General features: G+C 45.2%; 1 protein-coding gene across 3 annotated transcripts in view; it reads left to right on the top strand.

Annotated features, from left to right (window-relative positions):
- Window positions 1–27745, top strand: part of arap2 (ArfGAP with RhoGAP domain, ankyrin repeat and PH domain 2) — a 185281-nt gene that overhangs the window by 48081 nt on the left and 109455 nt on the right. For all 3 annotated transcript variants that reach the window (XR_006661293.1, XM_045221712.1, XM_045221713.1), the window contains exons 9-10: window positions 3076–3254; window positions 18837–18940. Coding sequence is in view for 2 of the 3 variants with exons in the window: in XM_045221712.1 (XP_045077647.1) it covers window positions 3076–3254; window positions 18837–18940 (283 nt within the window). In the remaining variant the exon portion in view is untranslated. The remainder of the gene's footprint in view (window positions 1–3075; window positions 3255–18836; window positions 18941–27745) is intronic.

A 27745-nucleotide genomic window follows, 5' to 3' on the forward strand; every position in this document is an offset into this window, starting at 1 on the left:
GGATCAGGTGACATCTCCCTCAATTCATTTTCCTCTCTCTCCCTTTATCCATAACTCCCTCCATCCCTCCCTCCCTCCATCTCTCCCCTCCATACCTCCCTATCTCCATCTCTCTCTCTTCTCCGACTCCATACCTCCCTATCTCTATCTCTCTCTCTTCTCGCCTCCCTCTCTTCCCACTCCCTCCCTTCCTCTCTCCCCCTCCCTCCTTCCCTCCATCCCTTATTTTCTTCCCCTCTTCCTCCCTCTCTGTCTCTCCCTCTCTCCCTTCTTCTCTCTTTCTGTCTCCCTCTCTCATCCCCCCTCTCTTGGAGTGGTGAGGCAGGGCAGAAAGAGGAGAGGAAAGGAGGATGTCCCTGAATAAATGAACAGGAAAATAATAGTATATCCCAGACAGACAGGTAATAGAACTACAAAATCAGAGAGGAACAGTAAAGACTGGTGATGTAAAGAGCTGTGAATTATTAAAGGCTTGATGGATTATTAATCCAGGCTCTTTGTGAATTCATAAAGTAGTGATTGGTTTGACCGAGCCAGGTTGGGGTGGGGTAGTGTTTTTTTGTGTGTTTTTTTGGAGGGGGAGGGCAGAGTGTTGGGCTGGGCGTGAATGGGCCAGGAGGTTTGAGAGGTACCCCACTATACACAGACACTTCTTGTCATGCATCAGAGAAGGTCATTGAGTAAAGCTAGGACAGAAGGACAGTGTTGGAGTTGTGTGTGTAGTTGATAGAGAGATGGCATCATTGTCTCATATGTTTTAGTTCTTCCTCTCTACATTGTAGTGGCGTAGAAACAAACTTGAGAAGAGAGCTACCTACAGTGAGGGGGAAAAAAGTATTTGATCCCTTGCTTATTTTGTACGTTTGCCCTCTGACAATGAAATGATCAGTCTATCATTTTAATGGTAGGTTTATTTGAACAGTGAGAGACAGAATAACAACAGAAAAATCCAGAAAAACGCATGTCAAAAATGTTATAAATGTATTTGCATTTTAATGAGGGAAATACGTATTTGACCCCTCTGCAAAACATGACTTAGTACTTGGTGGCAAAACCCTTGTTGGCAATCACAGAGGTCAGACATTTCTTGTAGTTTGCCACCAGGTTTGCACACATCTCAGGAGGGATTTTGTTCCACTCCTCTTTGCAGATCTTCTCCAAGTCATTAAGGTTTCGAGGCTGACGTTTGGCAACTCGAACCTTCAGCTCCCTCCACAGATTTTCTATGGGATTAAGGTCTGGAGACTGGCTAGGCCACTCCAGGACCTTAATGTGCTTCTTCTTGAGCCACTCCTTTGTTGCCTTGGCCGTGTGTTTTGGGTCATTGTCATGCTGGAATACCCATCCACGACCCATTTTCAATGCCCTGGCTGAGGGAAGGAGGTTCTCACCCAAGATTTGACGGTATATTGTCCCTTTGATGCGGTGAAGTTGTCCTGTCCCCTTAGCAGAAAAACACCCCCAAAGCATAATGTTTCCACTTCCATGTTTGACGGTGGGGATAGTGTTCTTGGGGTCATAGGCAGCATTCCTCCTCCTCCAAACACGACGAGTTGAGTTGATGCCAAAGAGCTCCATTTTGGTCTCATCTGACCACAACACTTTCACCCAGTTCTCCTCTGAATCATTCAGATGTTCATTGGCAAACTTCAGATGGGCATGTATATGTGCTTTCTTGAGCAGGGGACCTTGCGGGCCCTGCAGGATTTCAGTCCTTCACGGCGTAGTGTGTTACCAATTGTTTTCTTGGTGACTATGGTCCCAGCTGCCTTGAGATCATTGACAAGATCCTCCCGTGTAGTTCTGGGCTGATTCCTCACCGTTCTCATGATCATTGCAACTCCACGAGGTGAGCTCTTGCATGGAGCCCCAGGCCGAGGGAGATTGACAGTTATTTTGTGTTTCTTCCATTTGCGAATAATCGCACCAACTGTTGTCACCTTCTCACCAAGCTGCTTGGCGATGGTCTTGTAGCCCATTCCAGCCTTGTGTAGGTCTACAATCTTGTCCCTGACATCCTTGGAGAGCTCTTTGGTCTTGGCCATGGTGGAGAGTTTGGAATCGGATTAATTTATTGCTTCTGTGGACAGGTGTCTTTTATGTCTTTAATGTCTTTTAAGAGTGTGCTCCTAATCTCAGCTCGTTACCTGTATAAAAGACACCTGGGAGCCAGAAATCTTTCTGATTGAGAGGGGGGTCAAATACTTATTTCCCTCATTAAAATGCAAATCAATGTATAACATTTTTGACATGCGTTTTTCTGGATTTCTTTGTTGTTATTCTGTCTCTCACCGTTCAAATAAACCTACCATTAAAATTATAGACTGATAATTTCTTTGTCAGTGGGCAAACGTACAAAATCAGCAGGGGATCGAATCCTTTTTTCCCTCACTGTAACTAACAGAAGCAGAGAGACTCCTCCTAAACCTTCTTATCAAGCATTTCAATGGCAAAAGGAGGCTCAGGTAAATAAATGATAAAAAATATCTGGAGTTATTTTCATGAAAAAAAAAAACAGTGATGATTTAAAAATACAATTAAAAGTACTGCATGGGGGCTTTAAAGGTTTTTGAGTTAGTGGTTTGTCTGCACAGAGGATCTGTTTTGTGAGTTGGTAGTATTTTCTGAAGAACCACAACAGATACGTTGCTGGTAGGAACTGTTGAGCCTATGGAGAGTTGTCTCAGCTGTTGTCTCTGCGCTCCAAGTGATGTACTGTTTCTTAGGCTATTCGTTTTGCATAAAGTTAATATCCCTTTCTCTCTCTCTTTTTTCTCTCTCCCTCATGTGCGCTCTGTCAGAGCCAGGTGTTGTGGACCTGCACAATGAGAGAGAGAGAGAGAGAGAGAGAGAGACAGAGAGAGAGAGAGAGAGAGAGAGAGGCTCTACTCACAGCTGCAATGTGTGCATCTTTACGCGTGTCTGAGAGAAAGTAATTGCATTGTCTACCTCGCCACCTGTGGGGGTTTCATTCTGGGGAATCATGTTTATTTTAATGCATTGTGCTATTGTTCTAATATGTTGCTCTATCTCTCTCTCTCTCTCTCTCTCTCTCTCCCTCACCCACCCACCCAGTGGAGCGTCAGGAGTGGATTGAGGCTCTTCAAACGGCCATGCGCTCCCCTGCCTCCATTTCCCGGAAGCCCCAGAAGTGTGGCACCAACAAACATGGCAGCGTGGAGTTGAGAGGGTACAAAGGCAGAGTTTACGTCTCCCTGATGGGAACCAGATTCAAACTCTGCAAATCAGAACAGGTACATATGGCTTCTCATCCCACTGTGGCGTCTGTCTCTATGCTATTTCTTTTCCCACAATGAGGGTAGCCATCTTACACTCTTTCTCCTAGGTTGCATATGCAACATGTGATTTGAATTAGAGGAGAGCTTTTACATTCTGGGTAGCTGGGTACCGTATTCCTGGTCCCAGTATTTTTGCACAAACTCTCTTTGAACTTACCCTGGACTTTGGTGTCTTTCTGAATCATGTCGTTAGATGTAAATCGAGCATTTCTAGACCTGATCCGTCAAGATCTCTCCTTTACTCCACCCCCTCCATGATAGAACGCTATGAGATAGATCTACCTGATCCGTCAAGATCTCTCCTTTACTCCACCCCCTCCATGGTAGAACGCTATGAGATAGATCTAGTGATACTGTGTAAGAACATACTGCGAATAAATCATGCTCAACTCTCACCTCGTCCCCACCCCCGCTCCACTCTCACCTCGTCCCCACCCCCGCTCCACTCTCACCTCGTCCCCACCCCCGCTCCACTCTCACCTCGTCCCCACCCCCGCCCCTCTCTCCCTCCGTCCCCACCCCCGCTCCCTCTCACCTCGTCCCCCACCCCCGCCCCTCTCTCCCTTCGTCCCCACCCGCTCCCTCTCACCTCGTCCCCCACCCCCGCCCCTCTCTCCCTTCCGTCCCCACCCCGCCCCTCTCTCCTTCCGTCCCCACCCCGCCCCTCTCTCCCTTCCGTCCCACCCCGCTCCCTCTCACCTCGTCCCCACCCCCGCCTCTCTCCCTTCCGTCCCCACCCCGTCCACTCTCACCTCGTCCCCACCCCCCGCCCTCTCTCCCTTCCGCCCCCACTCCCCGCTCCACTCTACCTCGTCCCACCCCCGCCCTCTCTCCCTTCCGTCCCCACCCCCGCCCCTCTCTCCTTCACGTCCCCCCCTCCACTCTCACCTCGTCCCCTCCCTTCCCTTCCGTCCCACCCGCCTCCCTCTCCCTCGTCCCCACCCCGCCCCTCTCTCCCTTCCGTCCCACCCCGCTCCACTCTCACCTCGTCCCCACCCCCGCCCTCTCTCCCTTCCGTCCCCACCCCGCTCCCTCTCACCTCGTCCCCACCCCCGCCTTCTCTCCCTTCCGTCCCCACCCCGCTCCACTCTCACCTCGTCCCCACCCCGCCCTCTCTCCCTTCCGTCCCCCACCCCCCGCTCTCTCCCTTCCGTCCCCACCCCGCTCCACTTTCACCTCGTCCCCACCCCCGCCTCTCTCCCTTCCGTCCCCACCCCGGCTCCACTCTCACCTCGTCCCCACCCCCCGCCCCTCTCTCCTTCCGTCCCCACCCCCGCTCCACTCTCATCTCGTCCCACCCCCGCCCTCTCTCTCCGTCCCCCACCCGCCCCTCTCTCCCTTCTGTCCCCACCCCGCCCTCTCTCACCTCGTCCCACCCCGCCCTCTCTCCTTCCGTCCCCACCCCGCCCCTCTCTCCCTTCCGTCCCCACCCCGCCCCTCTCTCACCTCGTCCCCACCCTCCCTCTCTCCTTCCGTCCCCACCCCCGCCCTCTCTCCCTTCCGTCCCCACCCCCGCCCTCTCTCCCTTCCGTCCCCACCCCCCGCCTCTCCTTCCGTCCCCACCCCGCTCCTCTCACCTCGTCCCCACCCCGCCCCTCTCTCCCTTCCGTCCCCACCCGCCCCTCTCCCTTCCGTCCCCACCGCTCCACTCTCACCTCGTCCCCACCCCCGCCCCTCTCTCCTTCCGTCCCCACCCCCGCCTCACTCACCTCGTCCCCACCCCGCCCCTCTCTCCCTTCCGTCCCCACCCCCGCTCACTCTCACCTCGTCCCCCACCCCCGCCCTCTCTCCCTTCCGTCCCCACCCCCGCCCCTCTCTCCCTTCCGTCCCCACCCCCGCTCCACTCACCTCGTCCCCCCCCCGCCCCTCTCTCCCTTCCGTCCCCACCCCCGCTCCACTTTCACCTCGTCCCCACCCCTTGCCCCTCTCTCCTTCCGTCCCCACCCCCGCTCCACTCTCACCTCGTCCCCCACCCCGCCCCTCTCTCCCTTCCGTCCCCACCCCCGCTCCCTCTCACCTCGTCCCCACCCCGCCCCTCTCTCCCTTCCGTCCCCACCCCGCTCCACTCTCACCTCGTCCCCCACCCCTGCCCCTCTCTCCTTCCGTCCCCACCCCCGCCCCTCTCTCCCTTCTGTCCCCACCCCCGCCCCTCTCTCACCTCGTCCCCACCCCCCGCCCTCTCTCCCTTCCGTCCCCACCCCGCCCTCTCTCCCTTCCGTCCCCACCTCGTCACTCCCTCTCTCCCTTCCGTCCCCACCCTCGCCCTCTCTCCTTCCGTCCCCACCCCCGCCCCTCTCTCCCTTCCGTCCCCACCCCCGCCCCTCTCTCCCTTCCGTCCCCACCCCCCGCCCCTCTCTCCCTTCCGTCCCCACCCCCGCCCCTCTCTCCCTTCCGTCCCCACCCCCCGCCCTCTCTCCTTCCGTCCCCACCCCCGCCTCTCTCCTTCGTCCCACGCGCCTCTCTCCCTTCCGTCCCCACTCGCCCCTGTCTCCTTTCTGTCTCCACCCCGCCCCTTTCTCCCTTCCAACCTCTCTCATTCCCTCTCTCTCCTTTCATCCTCTCTCATTCCCTCTCTCCTTCCATCCTCTCTCATTCCCTCTCTCTCTCTCTCATTATTTCCTTCATTAGTATAAACAAACATCTCTGTCCTAATTCTCTTTGGGTATCACTCTGTGTCAGCACATTTACGTGAAGGAGAGAGAGGGAAAGAGGGTGGAAGAAAATGGGAATTAATTGTATTTTTCTTTGCTTAAACGCTAAATCCCAAGCGTGGCAAATGCACCAACACAGCGTTAGCTAGTCCAAGAGGGAGGGAGGGAGGGAGAGCGAGATAATGGATGGCACAATGTGTTAAAGATAGATGGAGAGGGATGAAGGGAGAGATGGAGAAAGAGATGTAGCTTATTTAGAGAATGTTTAAGCCTATGAGGAGAGAGAGAGAGAGAGAGAGAGAGAGAGAGAGAGAGAGAGAGAGAGAGAGAGAGAGAGAGAGAGAGAGAGAGAGAGAGAGAGAGAGAGAGAGAGAGAGAGAGAGAGAGAGAGAGAGAGAGAGAGAGAGAGAGAGAGAGAGAGAGAGAGAGAGAGAGAGAGAGAGAGAGAGAGAGAGAGAGAGAGAGAGAGAGAGAGAGAGAGGTATGTATCCATCCATGTTCGCTGGAGTGGAGTATTTCATCTAACATGATGAACGAGCTGTTGAGAACGCCCTCCCCTTCCTTTCTCATGGACTGTAAGCCATGTGATGGAAGTGTCTTTAAGGTCATTTAATCACTGTGTTTCACAAGGTAAAGCAAGTCAAAGCAGACACAGACAAACACTGTAGTGTGTAGTCCAACCACATCCATCTCTCCCCCCTCTACAGTGGCTTGCCAAAGTATTCACCCCCCTTGGCATTTTTCCTATTTTGTTACCTTACAACCTAGAATTAAAATAGATTTTTGGGGGGTTTGTATCATTTGATTTACACAACATGCCTACCACTTTGAAGATGCAAAATCTTTTTTTATTGTGAAACAAACAAGAAATAAGACACATAAAAATAAAAGAAAACTTGAGCGTGCATAACTATTCATGCATAACTATTCACCCCCCCCAAAGTCAATAATTTGTAGAGCCACCTTTTGCAGCAATTACAGCTGCAAGTCTCTTGGCGTATGTCTCTATAAGCTTGGAACATCTACCCACTGGTATTTTTGCCCATTCTTCAAGGCAAAACTGCTCCAGCTCCTTCAAGTTGGATGAGTTCCGCTGGTGTACAGCAATCTTTAAGTCATACCACAGATTATCTATTGGATTGAGGTCTGTGCTTTGACTAGGCCATTCCAAGACATTTAAATGTTTCCCCTTAAACCACTCAAGTGTTGTTTAGCAGTATGCTTCAGGTCATTGTCCTGCTGGAAGGTGAACCTCCGTCCCAGTCTCAAATCTCTGGAAGACTGAAACATATTTCCCTCAAGATTTTCCCTGTATTTAGCGCCATCCATCATTCCTTCAATTCTGACCAGTTTCCCAGTCCCTGCCGATGAAAAACATCCCCACATTATGATGCTGCCACCACCATGCTTCACTGTGGGGATGGTGTTCTCGGGGTGATGAGAGGTGTTGGGTTTGCGCCAGACATTTTCCTTGATGGCCAAAAAGCTACATTTTAGTCTCATCTGACCAGAGTACCTTCTTCCTTATGTTTGGGTAGTCTCCCACATGCCTTTTGGCGAACACCGAATGTGTTTGCTTATTTTTTTCTTTAAGCTATGGCTTTTTTCTGGCCACGCTTCCGTAAAGCCCAGCTCTGTGGAGTGTACGGCTTAAAGTGGTCCTATGGACAGATACTCCAATCTCCGCTGTGGAGCTTTGCAGCTCCTTCAGGGTTATCTTTGGTTTCATTGTTGCCTCTCTGATTAATGCCCTCCTTGCCTGGTCTGTGAGTTTTGTTGGGCGGCCCTCTCTTGGCAGGTTTGTTGTGGTGCCATATTCTTTCAATTTTTTAATAATGGATTTAATGGTGCTCCTTGGGATGTTCAAAGTTTCAGATTTTTTTTAAATAACCCAACCCTGATCTGTACTTCTCCACAACTTTGTCCCTGACCTGTTTGGAGAGCTCCTTGGTCTTCATGTTGCTGCTTGCTTGGTGGTGCCCCTTGCTTAGTGGTGTTGCAGACTCTGGGGCCTTTCAGAACAGGTGTATATGTTACACCCCTGAAAAAGGGGAGAAATAATCACGAGAGTGACGCAGTTATGTTTCCTCACTGAAAACTTTAGTATAATCCTTTTACAAAAATACCACATTTTACAGAACACAGATCTACAGGAACCAGAGTTTTGTAGGGTACAAAGCTTATTCAAGTCACAACAGCATAAACTGTAATTCACAAAAACATATACAAATGTTTCAATATAACTGTCAAACACAAAGTAGCTTTAGCTCAGTAACCCATAACTACATTTATCAACCATGTCAACAAAGTATTCGAAACACATTATACAAATAACCCCAAAATATATTATTAACAGCGCACATGTTCATTCACAATTAACATAAAATGGCAGCTACTCTCAGTACGAAGCTATTCTTCGCTGCAACCAAGCAGGTTTCACTCACACACGCACCTAATAACTCTCTTCAACTTAACTCTAACTTACTCAAGATGTTACTAACACATACCTTAAACTCTCTTGACATGTTAGCAAGTTATTACATTCAAATTAACTCGTTTTATCAATAACGTACCTGAAAAAGGGGAGAAATAATCACGAGAGTGACGCAGTTATGTTTCCTCACTGAAAACTTTAGTATAATGAGAAAAAAGACCGCGATTTCCCCAGAAAGTTGGGTGGAGACCAGAGCAATCGATCTCAGGCTCATAGATTAAGAGCATTTAGTAGATCACAGATTAACACTTTTACCCTTAAATTAGGCACCACAAAATAAAGTAGTCAATATAACGTTTACACATTCCTCTTACAATATTTACCCTTTTACACTTGACGGATTTTAACACAATTATGAATTTTATCAATCTCTATGAACTAGTACTGGATGCATGATCTTTTTAACCTTAGATATTTTAAGATCCTTACATACCATGAACTTACTAATACTTTTTAGTGTATAACAGGCTATGAATATGTCCTTTAACCTGTCACATATATATACTGAGATCATGTGACACTTAGATTGCAAACATGGTGGACTTTATTTAACTAATTATGTGACTACTGAAGGTAATTGGTTGCACCAGATCTTATTTAGGGATTTCATAGCGAAGGGGGTGAATACATATGCACGCTCCACTTTTCCATTATTTATTTTGTAGCATTTTTTGAAACAATTAATTTTTTACATTTCACTTCACCAATTAGGAATATTTTGTGTATGTCCATTACATGAAATCCAAATAAAAATCAATTTAAATTACAGGTTGTAATGCAACAAAATATTAAAAACGCCAAGGGGGATGAATACTTTTGCAAGGCACTGTACTACTGCCTGCTTAGCCCGACCACATCCATCTCTCTCCCCATCTACTACTCATGCCTGCTTAGCCTGACCACATCCATCTCTCTCCCCTCTACTACTCATGCCTGCTTAGCCCGACCACATCCATCTCTCCCCCCTCTATTACTCATGCCCTGATTAGCCCGACCACATCCATCTCTCTCCCACTCTACTACTCATGCCTGCATGGTGCTAGACACATTTGAGTGGCATGGACAGCATGTACTATACTATGCAAACTTCTACAAGGTAATTTCATCGCTTACCTATGGCAATGTGTGCAGGCTTTTAATCTAGCCAAGCACTAACACCTGGTCTAAGCAACAAACGCTTACAACCTTGACTGTCCGAAACAGGTGTTAGTGCAGAGCTGGAACAAAAGCTTGCAATTACCGCGGCTCTCCAGAACCCCAGGTGCAGAACTTTGTCCAAGGCACATGGCCTAAAATAGGGGACTGAAATTGATGCCGGTAATCAAAACGTATGGTTTGACACAGTATAACGTTGTGCTGTATAATTGACCCTGATTGCAATAGGTGAGGTTGGGCTTCTTAGTATGAAATTCATATCTGTCAAATCTTTTGACATTTAAAATACTGTATTGAATAGTGTACTCCCGCTAGTGTGATTGGTAAGGTTTGGCTACATGGGTCATAGATAATGATATTCGACCAAACCTTTAGCGAGTTAAACCACTGTATTGAATAGTGTACCTAGCATGATTGTTGAGGTGGATTATTCCTCAGACTGGTTGGTCCATAAGTCTCCCTGTCTGGGTTTTAAATATGCTGGTTATTTGAATATGAATATGTTTAATGTGGGGACTAGAGGGAATTAGGTTTAATTCATCTTTAGCTTCATTAGATATTTTCTCCGCTTCCTTTCTCACACACTGCCAGGAACTATAGGTCGCTGCATCCCATGGTGGTCAGGCAGCCACTAGTGTGACAATGTCGCTAGTATCACACTGAATTAATCTATCTTTTTATCTTGGTTTTTAAATTTCTCTTTCTCTCTCTCTTTCTCTCTCTCTCTCTCTCTCTCTCTCTCTCTCTCTCTCTCTCGCTCTCTCGCTCTCTCACTCTCTCGATTCAATTCAATTTAATGGCTTTATTGGCATGGGAAACGTATGTTAACATTGCCAAAGCAAGTGCAGTAGATAGTCAACAAAGGTGAAATAAACAATAAATATTAACAGTAAACATTACATTCAGAAGTTCCAAAAGAATAAAGACATTTCAAATGTCATATTATGTCTATATACGGTCTTGTAACAATGTGCAAATAGTTAAAGTACAAATGCTCTCATCTCTGTTATCTCTCTCTCTCTCTCTCTCTCTCTCTCTCTCTCTCTCTCTCTCTCTCTCTCTCTCTCATATATCTCTATTTTCTCTCTCTCTCTCATATATCTCTATTTTCTCTCTCTCTTATCTCCCTCTGTCTCTTCTCTCTCTCTCTCTCTCTCTCTCTCTCTCTCTCTCTCTCTCTCTCTCTCTCTCTCTCTCTCTCTCTCTCTCTCTCATATATCTCTATTTTCTCTCTCTCTTATCTCCCTCTGTCTCTTCTCTCTCTCTCTCTCTCTTCTCTCTCTTCTCTCTCTCTCTCTCTCTCTTATCTCTCTCTCTCTCTCTCTCTCTCTCTCTCTCTCTCTCTCTCTCTCTCTCATATATCTCTATTTTCTCTCTCTCTTATCTCCCTCTCTCTTCTCTCTCTCTTCTCTCTCTTCTCTCTCTCTTCTCTCTCTCTCTTCTCTCTCTCTCTTCTCTCTCTCTCTCTCTCTCTCTCTCTCTCTCTCTCATATATCTCTATTTTCTCTCTCTCTTATCTCCCTCTGTCTCTTTTCTCTCTCTCTCTCTCTCTCGCTCTCTCTCTTCTCTCTCTCTCTCTCGCTCTCTTATCTCTCTCTTCTCTCTCTCTCTTCTCTCTCTCTCTCTCTCTCTCTTCTCTCTCTCTCTCTCTCCTCTCTCTGTCTCTCTCTCTCTCTCTCTCTTCTCTCTCTCTCTCTCTCTCTCTCTCTCTCTCTCTCTCTCTCTCTTCTCTCTCTCTCTCTGTCGCTCCCCCTTGTAGTTTGTTTTACACACTTGACTTTCTACCACTCTCTTTTCCTTCCCTCCTTCTAAAGTGATTAGAATAATAGCTTTTATCCCGGGGAATGTTCTGGTTCCACGCCTCGTTCAGTTCAACCAATCTTACCCAGCATGCTTTCTGAAGGGCCGAAGTGACGGGCCGTTCATGGAAATGGAAGTTTAGGTGAATTGCTCCGCTGGCCGTTGATGTGGAGTCAGCGAAGAGGTCGGAGGTTAAAGGTTGTTGTTTAGTTTTTTATTACAGGTAGTAGGAGATTATATTGTAATGCACTAGGTCTGATGTTATGTATTTAATGGTATAGAGTTCACCGGTTATGGGGTTGAAGTTACAGCGCCTTCAGAAAGTATTCACACCCCTTGACTTTTTCCACATTTTGTTGTGTTACAGTCTGAATTTGAAATGAATTAAGTAGAGATTTTTTTTGTCACTGGCCTACAAACAATACCCCATAATGTCAAAGTATAATTATGTTTTTCGGAATGTTTACAAATTAATGAAAAATGAAAGCTGAAATGTCTTGAGTCAATATGTATTCAACCCCCACTAGAGATCCTGGTTCGAGTCCAGGCTCTGTCGCAGCCGGCCGCGACCGGGAGACCCATGGGGCGACGCACAATTGCCCCAGCGTCGTCCAGGGTAGGGGAGGGTTTGGCCGGCAGGGATGTTCTTGTCCCATCGCGCACTAGCGACTCCTGTGGCGGGCCGGGCGCAGTGCACGCTGACTCGGTCGCCAAGTGTACGTTGTTTCCTCCGACACATTGTGTCAAGAAGCAGTGCGGCTCGGTTGGTTTGTGTTTCGGAGGACGCACGACTCTCGACCTTCGCCTCTCCCGTGTCCGTACGGGAGTTGCAGCGATGGGGCAGGACTGTAACTGCCAATTGGATACCACAAAAGTGGGGAGAAAAAGAGGGTAAAAAAAAATGTATACATATGTATTCAACTCCTTTGTCATGACAAGCCTAAATAAGTTCAGGAGTAAACATTTGCTTAACAAGTAATATAAGTTGAATGGACTCACTCTGTGTGTAATAATAGTGACCAGAGAGGTTTTCCAATGCCTCGCAAAGAAGGGCACCTATTGGTAGATGGGTAAAAATGAAAAAAAGCAGAGCTTGAATATCCCTTTGAGCATGGTGAAGTTATTAATTTTACTTTGGATGGTGGATCAATATACCCAGTCACTACAAAGATACAGGGGTCCTTCCTAACTCAGTTGCCGGAGAGGAAGGAAACATCTCATGGATATCACCATGAGGCCAATGGGGACTTTAAAAAAAGTTAGAGTTTAATGGCTGTGATAGGAGAAAACTGAGGATAGACCAACAACATCGTAGTTACTCCACAATACTAACCAAATTGACAAGGTGAAAAGAAGGAAGCCTGTACAGAATACAAATATTCCAAAACATGCATCCTGTTTGCAACAAGGCACTAAAGTAAAACTGCAAAAAAAAAGTGGCAAAGCAATTTACTTTTTGTCCTGAATACAAAGTTATGTTTGGGGCAAATCGAGTACAACACATTACTGAGTACCACACTCCATATTTTCAAGCACAGTGGTGGCTGCATCATGTTATGGGTATGCTTGTAATCGTTAAGGACTGGGGAGAGAGGATAGAGAGATGTGAAGCAAAGGAAAACGTGGTTCAGTCTGCTTTTCCACCAGACTCTGGGAGATGAATTCACCAATAACCTAAAACTGGAGTTGCTCACCAAGACTACAATGAATATTCATGAGTGGCCTAGTTACAGTTTTGACTTAAATCGGCTTCAAAATCTATGGCAAGACTTGAACATGGTTGTCTTGCAATGATCAACAACCAATTGGACAGAGCTTGAAGAATTTTGAAAAGAAAACTGGGTAAATATTGTACAATCCAGGTATGCAAAGCTCTTAGAGAGTTACCAAGAAAGACTCACAGCTGTAATCGCTGCCAAAGGGGATCCTAACATGTATTGACTCAGGGGTGTGAATACTTATGTAAATTACATTTTTCTGTATCTTATTTTCAATACATTTGCTAAAATTTCTAAAATCATGTTTTCACTTTGTTATTGTGGAAAAAATCAATGTAATCCATTTTGAATTCAGGCTGTAACACAACAAAATGTGGAATAAGTCAAGGGGTATGAATACTTTCTGAAGGCTCTGTACATAAAGGAGACGTTGTGAGTGGAACGGGAGAAAAATAAGGGGGGAGAGAGGGAGGGGGAGGGAGAGATGGAGAGAGAGGGGGGAGGGAGGGAGGGGGAGGGAGAGATGGAGAGAGAGGGGGGAGGGGAGAGAGAGGGGGAGGGGAGAGAGGGGAGAGGGAGGGGGAGGGAGAAAGAGAGGGAGGGGGGAGGGAGGGAGGGGGGAGGGAGTTGTGTTGTGTTAAAAAGCCATCATCTTGTGTTAAAAAGCCATCATGTTGATGTTTGAATCTGTGTGTGTTGTGTAAAAGCCATCATGTTGATGTTTGAATCTGTGTGTGTTGTGTAAAAGCCATCATGTTGATGTTTGAATCTGTGTGTGTTGTGTAAAAGCCATCATGTTGATCTTTGAATCTGTGTGTGTTGTGTAAAAGCCATCATGTTGATGTTTGAATCTGTGTGTGTTGTGTAAAAGCCATCATGTTGATGTTTGAATCTGTGTGTGTTGTGTAAAAGCCATCATGTTGATGTTTGAATCTGTGTGTGTTGTGTAAAAGATGTGTCAAAATCTGGGTCAAAATATTGGGTGTGCAGGTAGAACACCCCCCCAACACTCCCCCGCCCCGGTGCTCTCCCTCTCCCTAAAAGTTAGGGCTGGTACAATTATTGAATAACCGAGTAACCGACAATTATGGACAATAACCGTGAACAAAAGAAAATAATCGTCATAATTACATTTTTACATTTACATTTTGCAGACTCTCTTATCCAGAGCGACTTACAGTTAGTGAACACACATTTTTTTATACTGGCCCCCCGTGGGAATCGAACCCACAACCTTGGCGTTGCAAACACCATGCTCTATCAACTGAGCTACATCCCTGCCGGCCATTCCCTCCCCTACCCTGGACGACCAGGATCTCTAGTGGCACAGTTAGCACTGCGATGCAGTGCCTTAGACCACTGCGCCACTCAGGATGACCTAATAATTATAATAATAATTTTAATTCATTCATTTTAGGAGAAGGAAGGATTTATCTTCATATTCATGTAGATTTACTGTGGTTTACCCAATAGCAGTTTTTCATTTTTACAAGCCCACCGGCACGGCTGGGAGGAGAAGCCTTATTTCCAAAAGTGGTCAAAACCATTCATTTTTGAGACAGAGGTGTCACCAAAGCTGTGTTGCAGTCATTATGTCATAGCCAATTTTTTATATGACCAGCTCTCCCTACAAGCCACATCATTGTCCTGCCCTGTGCTCTCCCTAACCCTAACCCTCTCTCTACATCATCATTGTCCTGCCCAGTGCTCTCCCTAACCCTAGTCCTCTCTCTACATCATCATTGTCCTGCCCAGTGCTCTCCCTAACCCTAGTCCTCTCTCTACATCATCATTGTCCTGCCCAGTGCTCTCCCTAACCCTAGTCCTCGCTCTACATCATCATTGTCCTGCCCAGTGCTCTCCCTAACCCTAATCCTCTCTCTACATCATCATTGTCCTGCCCGGTGCTCTCCCTAACCCTAGTCCTCTCTCTACATCATCATTGTCCTGCCCAGTGCTCTCCCTAACCCTAGTCCTCTCTCTACATCATCATTGTCCTGCCCAGTGCTCTCCCTAACCCTAGTCCTCTCTCTACATCATCATTGTCCTGCCCAGTGCTCTCCCTAACCCTAGTCCTCTCTCTACATCATCATTGTCCTGCCCAGTGCTCTCCCTAACCCTAGTCCTCTCTCTACATCATCATTGTCCTGCCCAGTGCTCTCCCTAACCCTAGTCCTCTCTCTACATCATCATTGTCCTGCCCTGTGCTCTCCCTAACCCTAGTCCTCTCTCTACATCATCATTGTCCTGCCCTGTGCTCTCCCTAACCCTAGTCCTCTCTCTACATCATCATTGTCCTGCCCAGTGCTCTCCCTAACCCTAACCCTCTGTCTACATCATCATAGTCATGCTGTTTTTGTTGTAATTGGGAGAGTCATTTTTATCTCTAATGCCGGAATGTTCCTTCACCTCTCCCCCTCCTCCCTCCCTCCCTCCCTCCACCCCTCCCTCCATCTCTCCCTCCATCCCTGGTGATTTAATTGGACAGGGCAGGAGGCCACAGCACATACTGGCAAGGTAACTAGCAGCCGGGCCGGATCCTAACAGCCATATCTGTAATTGGCTGCTGAGAGGGATGAGGGTCGTTAGATGGGCGACAGGCTCGGCCCACCACACACCGCCACACAAACACACACCGACACACACACACACCGACACACACACACACAATGACGTAGACACATATGCTGTGTAGACACACACACACACACACACACACTTCATACAGAGCTGTCCTCGTTTGCAACTCTGTAAATAATCCATGAGGGCAGTTGACCCCTCTTCAGATGAAGTTGCCCAGGTACTATGTAGCATAGTTGAATGTAGCACTACAATGGGGAAGAGTTCATAGTAGTGGTAGACAATACCAAAGGGGAGAGCTGAGAGAGAGAGAGTAGCTGCATTCACAGCTCAAGGCACGCTGTAATACATAGAAAGTATGAACTTGAGGAAGGCATACTTCCATCACCTGTCAGATCAATTAAGAACTGTGTTGACTTGCGATAGTGGCGTTTGTTTCTCTCTCACTTCCTCCGCTCTATCCCTTTTATTCTCTATTTTTTTCTTGTTCTGGCGGTGGCAGAAATGTCTTGATAACTACTGCCATGTCTAAATACACCCTTCTTCTCCATCCTCTTGTGTTCTCTCTCCTCATGTCGCACAACTGTCCAATTATTCAGCAATCTTCCGTGTGGCCTTTCTCTCTCCCCCATCCATTGGGGAAAGCGCCTAATCAACAAAGATGGTGTCAATTAATTTCCCCTCTTTGTGGTAATGAGAGTAAACTGTGTCTGTGGTGATGAACTGTTCTCTTGATAACAGGCCAGGGTGACATTGTTTTATGTTTGGTGCCACTGCAGCGGTTTTCAACTCAGTGTTATGATGTATTGGGGGGGGGGTTTATGTTCCTTTCCTGTCTCCTTCTCTCTCTCTCTGTCTCTCTCTGTCTTCGTCTCTCTTTCTGTCTTCCTCTCTCTTCTTCTATGTCTTCCTCTCTTCTCTCTCTGTCGTCCTTTCTTCTCTCTCTCCATCTATCTCTCTCCCTCTTCCTCTCTGTCTTCCTCTCTCTTCGTCTTCTCTTCTCTCTCTGTCTTCCTCTCTCCATCTATCTCGCTCCCTCTTCTCTCTCCCTCTTCTCTCTCTCTGTCTTCCTCTTCCTCTCTCTCTCTCTCTGCTCTCTCTATATTCTTCTCTCTCTCTGTCTTCCTATCTCTACTCTCTCTGTCTTCCTCTCTTCTCTCTCTGTCTTCCTCTCTCTCTCGTCTTCCTCTCTTTCCTCTCTGTCTTCATCTCTTCTCTCTCTCTGTCTTCCCTATGTCTTCCTCTCTTTCTTCTTCCTCTCTTCATCTTCCTCTCTCTTCTTCTCTTCCTCTCTCTTCCTTTCTTATCTGTCTTCCTCTCTCTGCTCTCTTTTTCTGTCTTCCTCTCGCTTCTCTCTCTCTCTCCCTCTCCATCTTCCTCTCTTTCTCTTCGTCTTCCTCTCTTTCTCCCTCTTCTCTCTTCCCTCTCTCTTCCTCTTCTCTCTTCCCTCTCTCTTCCTCTTCTCTCTTCGTCTTCCTCTCTCTCTGTCTTCCTCTCTTCTCTGTCTTCCTCCCTCACTCTTCTTCTACTTTTCTCTCTTTTCATCTCTAGCGTCCTCCTTTCATTTACATTTATATTTTAGTCATTTAGCAGACGCGCTTATTCAGAGCGACTTACAGGAGCAATTAGGGTTAAGTGCCTTGCTCAAGGGCACAGACAGATTTTTCACCTAGTCGGCTCGGGGATTAGAACCAGCGACCTTTCGGTTACTGGCACAACGCTCTTAACCACTAAGCCACCTGCTTTCCTTTCTCTCCCTCTGTCTCTCATCTGTTCCTTTCCTTTTCTATCTAGGGGCAATGTGCAGGAGAAGGAGGAGACAGTGGGGTTCAGGGTGTGTTGCCGTGTGGAGACGGTGCTCATTCTCTTCCAGTGATGTGTCCCAAAACACACACAGACAAAAATACAGCCTGCGTTAGTTTAGTGTCCCTGTCCCAAATGTGTACTGTGCTACTACTGGTTGACACACTCACACACAATCACACACACACACACACACACACTCACACACACTCACACACACACACACACATACACACACACACACACACACACACACACTCACACACTCACACACTCACAGTCACAGTCCCACACTCACACACAATTCGGGCCACCTTCTCTCACACATTTTACTCTGTCGTTCTCATGTATCTCTGTGCAAAGGCCCCTGGGAAATAGAGCGTGGGGGCAGACTTTAAGTGACCGTCGAGATGGAATCTATCTGGCATGTACTTTGTTCGTTAGTTTTTATTAGACCAAATTACACTCGTAGGAGAGGCCAGATTTAGTTCTAATGAGATGATATTCATATCAATCTCCATTATGATGTGCTGTTCTACCTGGAGAAGGGGCTGAGAGGGGAGGATGGTCCATTATGATGTTCTGTTCTACCTGGAGAAGGGGCTGAGAGGGGAGGATGGTCCATTATGATGTTCTGTTCTACCTGGAGAAGGGGCTGAGAGGGGAGGATGGTCCATTATGATGTTCTGCGTTTACCTGGAAAAGGGGCTGAGAGGAGAGGATGGTCCCTATCTAGGGTCCTTTGCGGCTATGGGCTTATTATAAAACATTGCTGCTCCCACTGGTACATGTATGCATCAATAGTCTCTAATTTAGGGCTCTATTCAATCCGTATCACAAAAATTCAGCGTTACAGTGTGATTTAAATTTAAAAGCAATGTTCCCACGTTAGCGGAGACTGCATTCACGGTAAGACAAGACGGAAACTTGATGAAGACGGGAAGCAACATGTATTTGAGAGAGAATGCAGGCATGGAAAAATGTGGTGACCACTTCTAGTTTCATCACTGTGGCCAATACATGTATCTATTGAATTACTTGTTTTGTGTCAGTGAATGACTTCTATGTGAATGACCTATGACCTTCCATCCTCTCTCTCTCTCTCGCTCTCTCTCCTCTGATTTATATGCTTTCCCATAATGCAGCATGATTACCACTTGGCCTCATGGAACTGCCATAATGCAATCCTCTATTCACATCTGTCTCCCCTCTCAGCCCCCCTTTACGTTGCTCTCCCTCTCTCATTGTCTGACACCTTCCCCTTTCTCATGTCATACCTTTTCTCACTTGTTATATTTGAATATGATTTTAAAGTAATTGTCTATCTGTTGTACAGGACTTCAGAGCTGGCCTGGGTATATCCCTGATTGATCTGACTGCTACCAACATTAAAGATACAGACAGAAGGGTCTTCGAAATCAACACTCCCTTCAGAAACTTGTGTGTGTGTGTGTGTGTGTGTGTGTGTGTGTGTGTGTGTGTGTGTGTGTGTGTATGAGCGTGTGTGTGTTTGTGTGTGAGAAATAATGTGAATGAGCAAGTGTATGTTTGTGTGTATGAATGTCTGTGTGTGTGAACCCGTGTGTGTTGGTGTGTCACACCCACCTCTCACTACTTTCCCCTCCTGGCCTAAAAGGAATATTAGCTTCAGCTCTGGTTAAAAGGCATAGAGAGCCAGGGGGTGCCACTCCAGCCAGCCAGCTCCCTGAACTCTAAAGCTCTGGATAAAAGGCATAGAGAGCCAGGGGGCGCCACTCCAGCCAGCCAGCTCCCTGAACTCTAAAGCTCTGGTTAAAAGGCATAGAGGGCCAGGGGGCGCCACTCCAGCCAGCCAGCTCCCTGAACTCTAAAGCTCTGGTTAAAAGGCATAGAGAGCCAGGGCTCCAGCCAGCCAGCTCCTGAACTTAAAGCTCTGGTTAAAGGCAGAGGGGGCGCCACTCCAGCCAGCCAGCTCCTGAACTCTAAAGCTCTGGTTAAAAGGCATAGAGAGCCAGGGGGCGCCACTCCAGCCAGCCAGCTCCCTGAACTCTAAAGCTCTGGTTAAAAGGCATAGAGAGCCAGGGGGCGCCACTCCAGCCAGCCAGCTCCCTGAACTCTAAAGCTCTGGTTAAAAGGCATAGAGAGCCAGGGGGAGCCACTCCAGCCAGCCAGCTCTCTGAACTCTAAAGCTCTGGTTAAAAGGCATAGAGAGCCAGGGGGCGCCACTCCAGCCAGCCAGCTCCCTGAACTCTAAAGCTCTGGTTAAAAGGCATAGAGAGCCAGGGGGCGCCACTCCAGCCAGCCAGCTCCCTGAACTCTAAAGCTCTGGTTAAAAGGCATAGAGAGCCAGGGGGCGCCACTCCAGCCAGCCAGCTCCCTGAACTCTAAAGCTCTGCTGCCTCTGTTTGATCACAGTGTTCAGGGCGTGGAAGTGTTACTTACATTTACGTCATTTAGCAGACGCTGTTATCCAGAGCGACTAACAGGAGCAATTAGGGTTAAGTGCCTTGCTCAAGGGCACATTGACAGATGTTTCACCAAGTCGGCTCTGGGATTTGAACCAGCGACGTTTCGGTTACTGGCCAAACACTCTTAACCACTAGGCTGCCTGCCGCCCGTAGCTCACTCAACCAAGGCCCTCAGGACTAGTTAATCACAAGTGAGAGTGTTCTCTTGCACAAATTATTCCTCTCTGCTGCTTAAGTGTTCAATTTTAAATATATTAACTGGAACAATTATCCAGTGTTGACTTGACTTGACTAGACTTGGTTCTTTGAGAGTCACTGATTGAAATGATAAATTACTGTTAATATTTGTTGAATCTTTTATGTAGAAATAAGTAGAATGTCAAGGTAGTTCTAAGCTAAATCCCTCAAAATAAATATATATTTTTATTTATACCGTAACCACGTTCATTTCTATCAAAAAATGCCCTTCAAACATAAGAATCTTATTCTATTTTACTACCGATAATCGTATCTCCCAAAACAGTCCAAACTCACACTCAAGGTCAGGGTTTTATAGTTGATTTACTTATAGTGGAAATGCTACCTTGGAATGTCATGATTAGATAACATGTTGAGAGTTAAACAAAGTGTGAGGTATTGAAGCTGAATATGAATCCAACTATGAAGTTGAATAGTTAGTTGTATTTCTACTGTAAGCTGTTCAAGAGAAACTTCTGGAAAAAGGCTACTACTTGGAATGTTACCTTGGAATGTTATGATTTAAGGAATACATTAAAGGTCCAATGCAGCTGTTTTTATCTCAATATCAAATCATTTCTGGGTAACAAATAAGTACCTTACTGTGATTGTTTTCAATTAAAATAGTAAAAAAATAAATAATAATAGCTTCATAACAAAGAGCAATTTCTCAAGCAAGAATTTTGCTAGGACTGTCTGGGAGGGGTCTGAGTGGGGAGGGAAAAACTAGCTGTTATTGGCAGAGAGGTTTGGAACTCTTTTTCTTATTGGTCTATTAACCCAGGCAGGCCAAAGCTCCGTCCTTCAAAAACAGGCAGAGATTTCAGGCGGTCTTTTCAAACAGCTTTTACACTAAAAGGCATTATCATCATTTTCAGATATGTATATAAACACAGGAATATTATGTTTTGGACTGCACTGGGCCTTTAAGTAAGATCTGGAAGCTGAATATGAACAGAAGTTGAATATCATAAACTACTGTACTTTACTGCCTCTACTGTAGGCTATGTTAATGGGAAGAAGAAAAAAAAAATGCTGTGTGACTAAAACAACCACCTCAAAACACCTCTTCCCCATCTCTCTTATTTTCTGTACTCATAGCAAACATTGCTTGTTTGGTTTAAAGTACCATATCACTAGTCTGGTGGTGATTGGTGAAGCAAAGCACGAAAACACCACAGGGTGAATTCAATGAAACCACTCACAGAGTGAGTCTTTACAGCTTAAAGTGATTAAATGAGTTGTATTGAAATCCCAGGTAGGCGATGCTAGTATGGCTGAAATCGATTAGATCCATGAAAACACCTCTGGTGCCCATCACCTCATCAGGATGTTCCACCAGGCCCACGATTATTCTCCCAGAGTCCTCTTTTAAGTACAACATCACAATTATGCCCATCTCTTTATAGAACTGAAACGAACGCAGCCATTAAGGAGAGATAGATAAACAGATCGATCGGTCATATATGCCAGGTGAAGAAACAACTAAATATATAATGTCCAAAGCAATTCAAACAAACAGGCTGTGTTTTTGTCTCAGTGGTTGGGCTTTAAATAGGCCACTAACAGACAAACAAGCAAACAGCTCATCGATTATAACCGTGTTGGCCCGGGGTCGCTCAAACCGCTTCGTCCGCCTCATCCTCCATAGCGGCAGCCCGTACAAGGGTAGAAGGGACGCTGTTGCATCACAGCGCCAGGCGTGCACAACCCTCCTGGTGGATCTGTTAAAAAAAAGGCTAGATCAATAATTAGCGATTGTCTTTCTGGAGCAGGGCGTTCAAACAGTAATGAGCAAGGTTGTGTGTCCCACCGAGCCGCACACACACCGCCAGGGGGAATGTGACGGAGGCAGAAAACAAAACAACACAGCCAAAAGGCCATCAAAAGCAGTTCCTCTTCCTCCAATCAACGGTTAGCTCCATCAGTTAGCGGTAGCTTATTAGCATCAGGCTCAGATCTCAGTGAACAGTGTTTTAAGAACATACGGTAACACTTTATATTTTAAGGGTTGGCAATAAACCATTTAGAAGGCATTTATAAAGTGTGTTCAACATTTCTTAATCATTACTCCCACATTTATAAACCATTTACTAATTATTAATCAGGTATGGTTTACCGTATGTTCTTAATACACTGTTCACTGAGATCTGAGCCTGATGCTAATAAGCTACCGCTAACTAAAAGCTTCTCCTGGATGACCTGGGGGCCCCGTGTAGCTCAGTTGGTAGAGCATGGCGCTTGCAACGCCAGGGTTGTGGGTTCGTTTCTCACGGGGGGCCAGTATGAAAATGTATGCATTCACTAACTGTAAGTCGCTCTGGATAAGAGTGTCTGCTAAATGACTAAAATGTAAATGTATGTATTTTTTAGCTGCTAATCTAAAATGAGTGCTATTTATGCTTTTTAAATAATTTATAAATGTTTTGAATGACCAGTGTAATTTCTCACCAAAAAATGGGTGTGTCAATGGTAGACATTCCAGCAGTACCTGGTAAAATAACAAGCACACAGCAGAGGATGTTCAAGGGTTTTTCTTTATTTTTACTGTTTTTTACATTGTAAAATAATATTGAAGACATCAAAATTATGAAATAACACATATGGAATCATGTAGTAACCAAAAAAGTGTTAAATAAATCAAAATATATTTTATATTTGAGATTCTTCAAATAGCCACCATTTGCCTTGATGACAGCTTTGCACACTCTTGGCATTCTCTCAACCAGCTTCATGAGGTAGTCACCTGGAATGCATTTCAATTAACAGGTGTGCCTTGTTAAAAGTTAATTTGTGGAATGTATTTCCTTCTTAATGCGTTTGAGACAATCAGTTGTGTTGTGATAAGGTAGGGGTGTATATAGAAGACATCCCTATTTGGTAAAAGACCAAGTCCAGATTATGGCAAAAACTGCTCAAATAAGCAAAGAAAAACAACAGTCCATCATTACTTTATTACATGAAGGTCAGTCAATACAGAACATTTCAAGAGTTTATTCAAGTGCATTCGCAAAAACCATCAAGCGCTATTATGAAACTGGCTCTCATGAGGACCGCCACAGGAATGTAAGACTCAGAGTTACCTCTGCTGCAGAGGATACGTTCATTAGAGTTACCAGCCTCAGAAATTGCAGCCCAAATAAATACGTCACAGAGTTCAAGTCACAGACCCATCTCAACATCAACTGTTCAGAGGGGACTGTGTGAATCAGGCCTTCATGGTCGAATTGCTGCAAAGAAACCACTACTAAAGGACACCAAAAAGAAGAAGAGACCTGCTTGGGCCAAGAAACACGAGCAATGGACATTAGACCGGTGGAAATGTGCCCTTTTGTCTGGAGTTCAAATTGGAGATTTTTGGTTCCAACGGCTGTGTCTTTGTGAGACGTGGTGTGGGTGAACGGATGATCTCTGTGTAGTTCCCACCTTAAAGCATGGAGGAGGAGGTGTGATGGTGTGGGGGTGCTTTGCTGGTGACACTGTCTGTGATTTATTTAGAATTCAAGGAACACTTAACCAGCATGGCTACCACGCCATCCCATCTGGTTTGGGCTTAGTGGGACTATCATTTGTTTTTCAACAGGACAATAACCCAACACTCCTCCAGGCTGTGTAAGGTCTATTTTATCAAGAAGGAGAGTGATGGAGCGCTGCATCAGATGACCTGGCCTCCAAAATCCCCTGACCCAAACCCAGTTGAGATGGTTTGGGATGAGTCAGACGGCAGAGTGAAGGAAAAGCAACAAACAAGTGCTCAGCATATGTGGGAACTCCTTCAAGACTGTTGGAAAAGCATTCCAGGCTGGTTGAGAGAATGCCAAGAGTGTGCAAAGCTGTCATCAAGGCAAAGGGTGGCTACTTTGAAGAATCTCAAATATAAAATAGATTTTGATTTGTTTAACTCTTTTTTGGTTACTGCATGATTCTATATGTGTTATTTCATAGTTTTGATGTCTTCACTATTATTCTACAATGTAGAAAATAGTCAAAATAAAGAAAAACCATTGTATGAGTAGGTGTGTCCACACTTTTGACTGGTACTTTATATACATGTCTGATTAACTAGCTTACTAGCTTGTCTGTAGCTTGTGAGGTGTGTAAAAACTTTGTTGCTTTTATGTATTTTGTTTTGTTGCTTTTTGTGCTATGGCTCTGTCTGCGTGCTACGTGCTGCTTGTCCTATGTTGCTCACTGCTCATTGTTTGTCTGTATTGTTATTGTAATTGTTTTTCATTAGCTGCCTGGGACTGTGGTTGAAAATTAGCTGACTGGCTAAAACTGGCACTTTTACTGAAACACTGATTTAATGTGCACTGTCCCTGTAAAAATAGAAATTAACTCAAACTTATGTTTTAACAGATGTAATAAATGGTGAGCAAACTATAAATACCTTATGAATGGTTTATAAATACCTCATGAATGGTTTATAAATGCCTTATGAATGGTTTATAAATGCCTTATGAATGGTTTATAAATGCCTTATGAATGGTTTATAAATGGTTTATAAATGCCTTATGAATGGTTTATAAATGCCTTATGAATGGTTTATGAATGGTTTATGAATGGTTTATAAATGCCTTATGAATGGTTTATAAATGCCTTATGAATGGTTTATAAATGCCTTATGAATGGTTTATAAATGGTTTATAAATGCCTTATGAATGGTTTATAAATGCCTTATGAATGGTTTATAAATGCCTTATGAATGGTTTATAAATGCCTTATGAATGGTTTATAAATACCTTATGAATGGTTTATGAATGGTTTATAAATGCCTTATGAATGGTTTATAAATGCCTTATGAATGGTTTATAAATGCCTTATGAATGGTTTATCAATGCCTTATCAATGGTTTATGAATGGTTTATAAAGGCCTTATGAATGGTTTATAAATGCCTTATGAATGGTTTATAAATGCCTTATGAATGGTTTATAAATACCTTATGAATGGTTTATGAATGGTTTATAAATGCCTTATGAATGGTTTATAAATGCCTTATGAATGGTTTATCAATGCCTTATGAATGGTTTATCAATGCCTTATCAATGGTTTATGAATGGTTTATAAAGGCCTTATGAATGGTTTATAAAGGCCTTATGAATGGTTTGTTACGGACCCTTAAAATGAAGTGTTACCGAACACAGAGTTCTCCTTAGAATTTTATTTTATCACACTTCATGTTTTTATTTTAAGAACATGCGTTGGTGCTGGATTGGTATATCATTTGCAGTGGTAATGGCTGATGGAAGGGCACAGGTTGGCATATGCTAGCACTGGCCTATATGGATGATTCATACTGCAATAGCAGAACACTGAACAGAAGCAGTAATGATGGCTTACGGCACAACAATGCATTGACTCACTCTGTGCCAAATCATAGTGAGAAGTGAGCGTGTCCTTCCATCCGCACCAAGGTCAAACGTGTCTCTTTCTCTGTACTCTTGGAGGCAGTACATTTTACATTTTAGTCATTTTAGCAGACACTCTTATCCAGAGCGACTTACAGTTAGTGAGTGCATACATTTTCATACAGTAGTTCATTCTTCCTCTGTAGTCTTGGAGGCAGTACAGTGCCTTGCAAAAGTATTCATCCCCCTTGGTGTTTTTCCTATTTTGTTGCATTACAACCTGTAATTTAAATGGATTTTTATTTGGATTTCATGTAATGGACATACACAAAATGTTCCAAATTGGTGAAGTGAAAAAAAATAAAAATTCAAAACATTCTACAAAATAAATAACAGAAAACTGGTGCGTGCATATGCATTCACCCCTAAATAAGATCTGGTGAAACAAATTACCTTCAGAAGTCACATAATTAGTTAAATAAAGTCCACCTGTGTGCAATCTAAGTGTTAAATGATCTGTCACATGATCTCAGCATATATACACCTGTTCTGAAAGGCCCCAGAGTCTACAACACCACTAAGCAAGGGGCACCACCAAGCAAGCGTCACCATGAAGACCAAGGAGCTCTCCAAACAGGTCAGGGACAAAGTTGTGGAGAAGTACAGATCAGTGTTGGGTTATAAAAAATAAAAATCTGACACTTTGAACATCCCACGGAGCACCATTAAAACCATTATTAAAAAATGGAAAGAATATGGCACACCAACAAACCTGCCAAGAGAGGGCCGCCCACCAAAACTCATGGACCAGGCAAGGAGGGCATTAATCAGAGAGTCAACAAAGAGACCAAAGATAACCCTGAAGGAGCTGCAAAGCTCCAAAGCGGAGATTGGCCTATCTGTCCATAGGACCACTTTAAGCCATACACTCCACAGAGCTGGGCTTTATTGAGGAGTGGCCAGAAAAAAGCCATTGCTTAAAGAAAAAAAATTAGCAAATATGTTTGGTGTTCGCCAAAAGGCATGTGGGAGACTCCCCAAACATATGGAATAAGGTACTCTGGTCAGGTGAGACTAAAATTGAGCTATCAAGGAACACACTATGTCTGGCGCAAACCCAACACCTCTCATCACTCTGAGAACACCATCCCTGTCGGGATGTTTTTCATCGGCAGGGACTGGGAAACTGGTCAGAATTGAAGGCATGATGGAGGGCGCTAAATACAGCGAAAATCTGGAGGGAAACCTGTTTCAGTCTTCCAGAGATTTGAGACTAAGACGGAGGTTCACCTTCCAGCAGGACAATGACCCTAAGCATACTGCTAAAGCAACACTCAAGTGGTTTAAGGGGAAACATTTAAATGTCTTGGAATGGCCTAGTCAAAGCCCAGACCTCAATCCAATTGAGAATCTGTGGTATGACTTAAAGATTGCTGTATACCAGCGGAACCCATCCAACTTGAAGGAGCTGGAGGAGTTTTGCCTTGAAGAATGGGCATAAATCGCAGTGGCTAGATGTGCCAAGCTTATAGAGACATACCCCAAGAGACTTGCAGCTGTAATTGCTGCAAAAGGTGGCTCTACAAAGTATTGACTTTGGGGGGGTGAATAGTTATGCAAGCTCAAGTTTTCTGTTTTTTTGTCTTATTTCTTGTTTGTTTCAACAACAACAAAAAAATTGCATCTTCAAAGTGGTGGGCATGTTGTGTAGATCAAATGATACAAACCCCCCAAAATCGATTTTAATTCCAGGTTGTAAGGCAACAAAAATAGGAAAAATGCGAAGGGGGGTGAATACTTTCGCAAGCCACTGTAGTTTACTTTGCTTCTTCCGCTGTGGTCTTGGAGGCAGTAGTTAATTATCTGTCTTCTGCGGTGTTGAAGGCAGTAGTTCACTCTCCCTCTTCTTCTGTGGTCTTGGAGGCAATAGTTCAAGTCCTGATGGGAGCAGTCATCCCTTTGGACCTCAGCAGAAAGCAGATAGGTTGATTGAGTTCAGATGCTATTCTATCGATCCCAACAACTGCTGCTGCTGATGCTCTAGGATATACCACCTCCGACCCTCTATGTCAACAGGAGAGAGAGAGAGAGAGAGAGAGAGAGAGAGAGAGAGAGTGACGGAGACAGAGAGAGACAGAGAGAGAGGTTACCATGGAAACCACCAGTCTAACTTCATCCCAGCCTTTCTCGCTCTCTCTCTCTCTCTCTCTCT

This window comes from Coregonus clupeaformis, chromosome 8 (assembly GCF_020615455.1).
Source record: "Coregonus clupeaformis isolate EN_2021a chromosome 8, ASM2061545v1, whole genome shotgun sequence".
In the NCBI taxonomy this organism is placed as follows: Eukaryota; Metazoa; Chordata; class Actinopteri; order Salmoniformes; family Salmonidae; genus Coregonus; species Coregonus clupeaformis.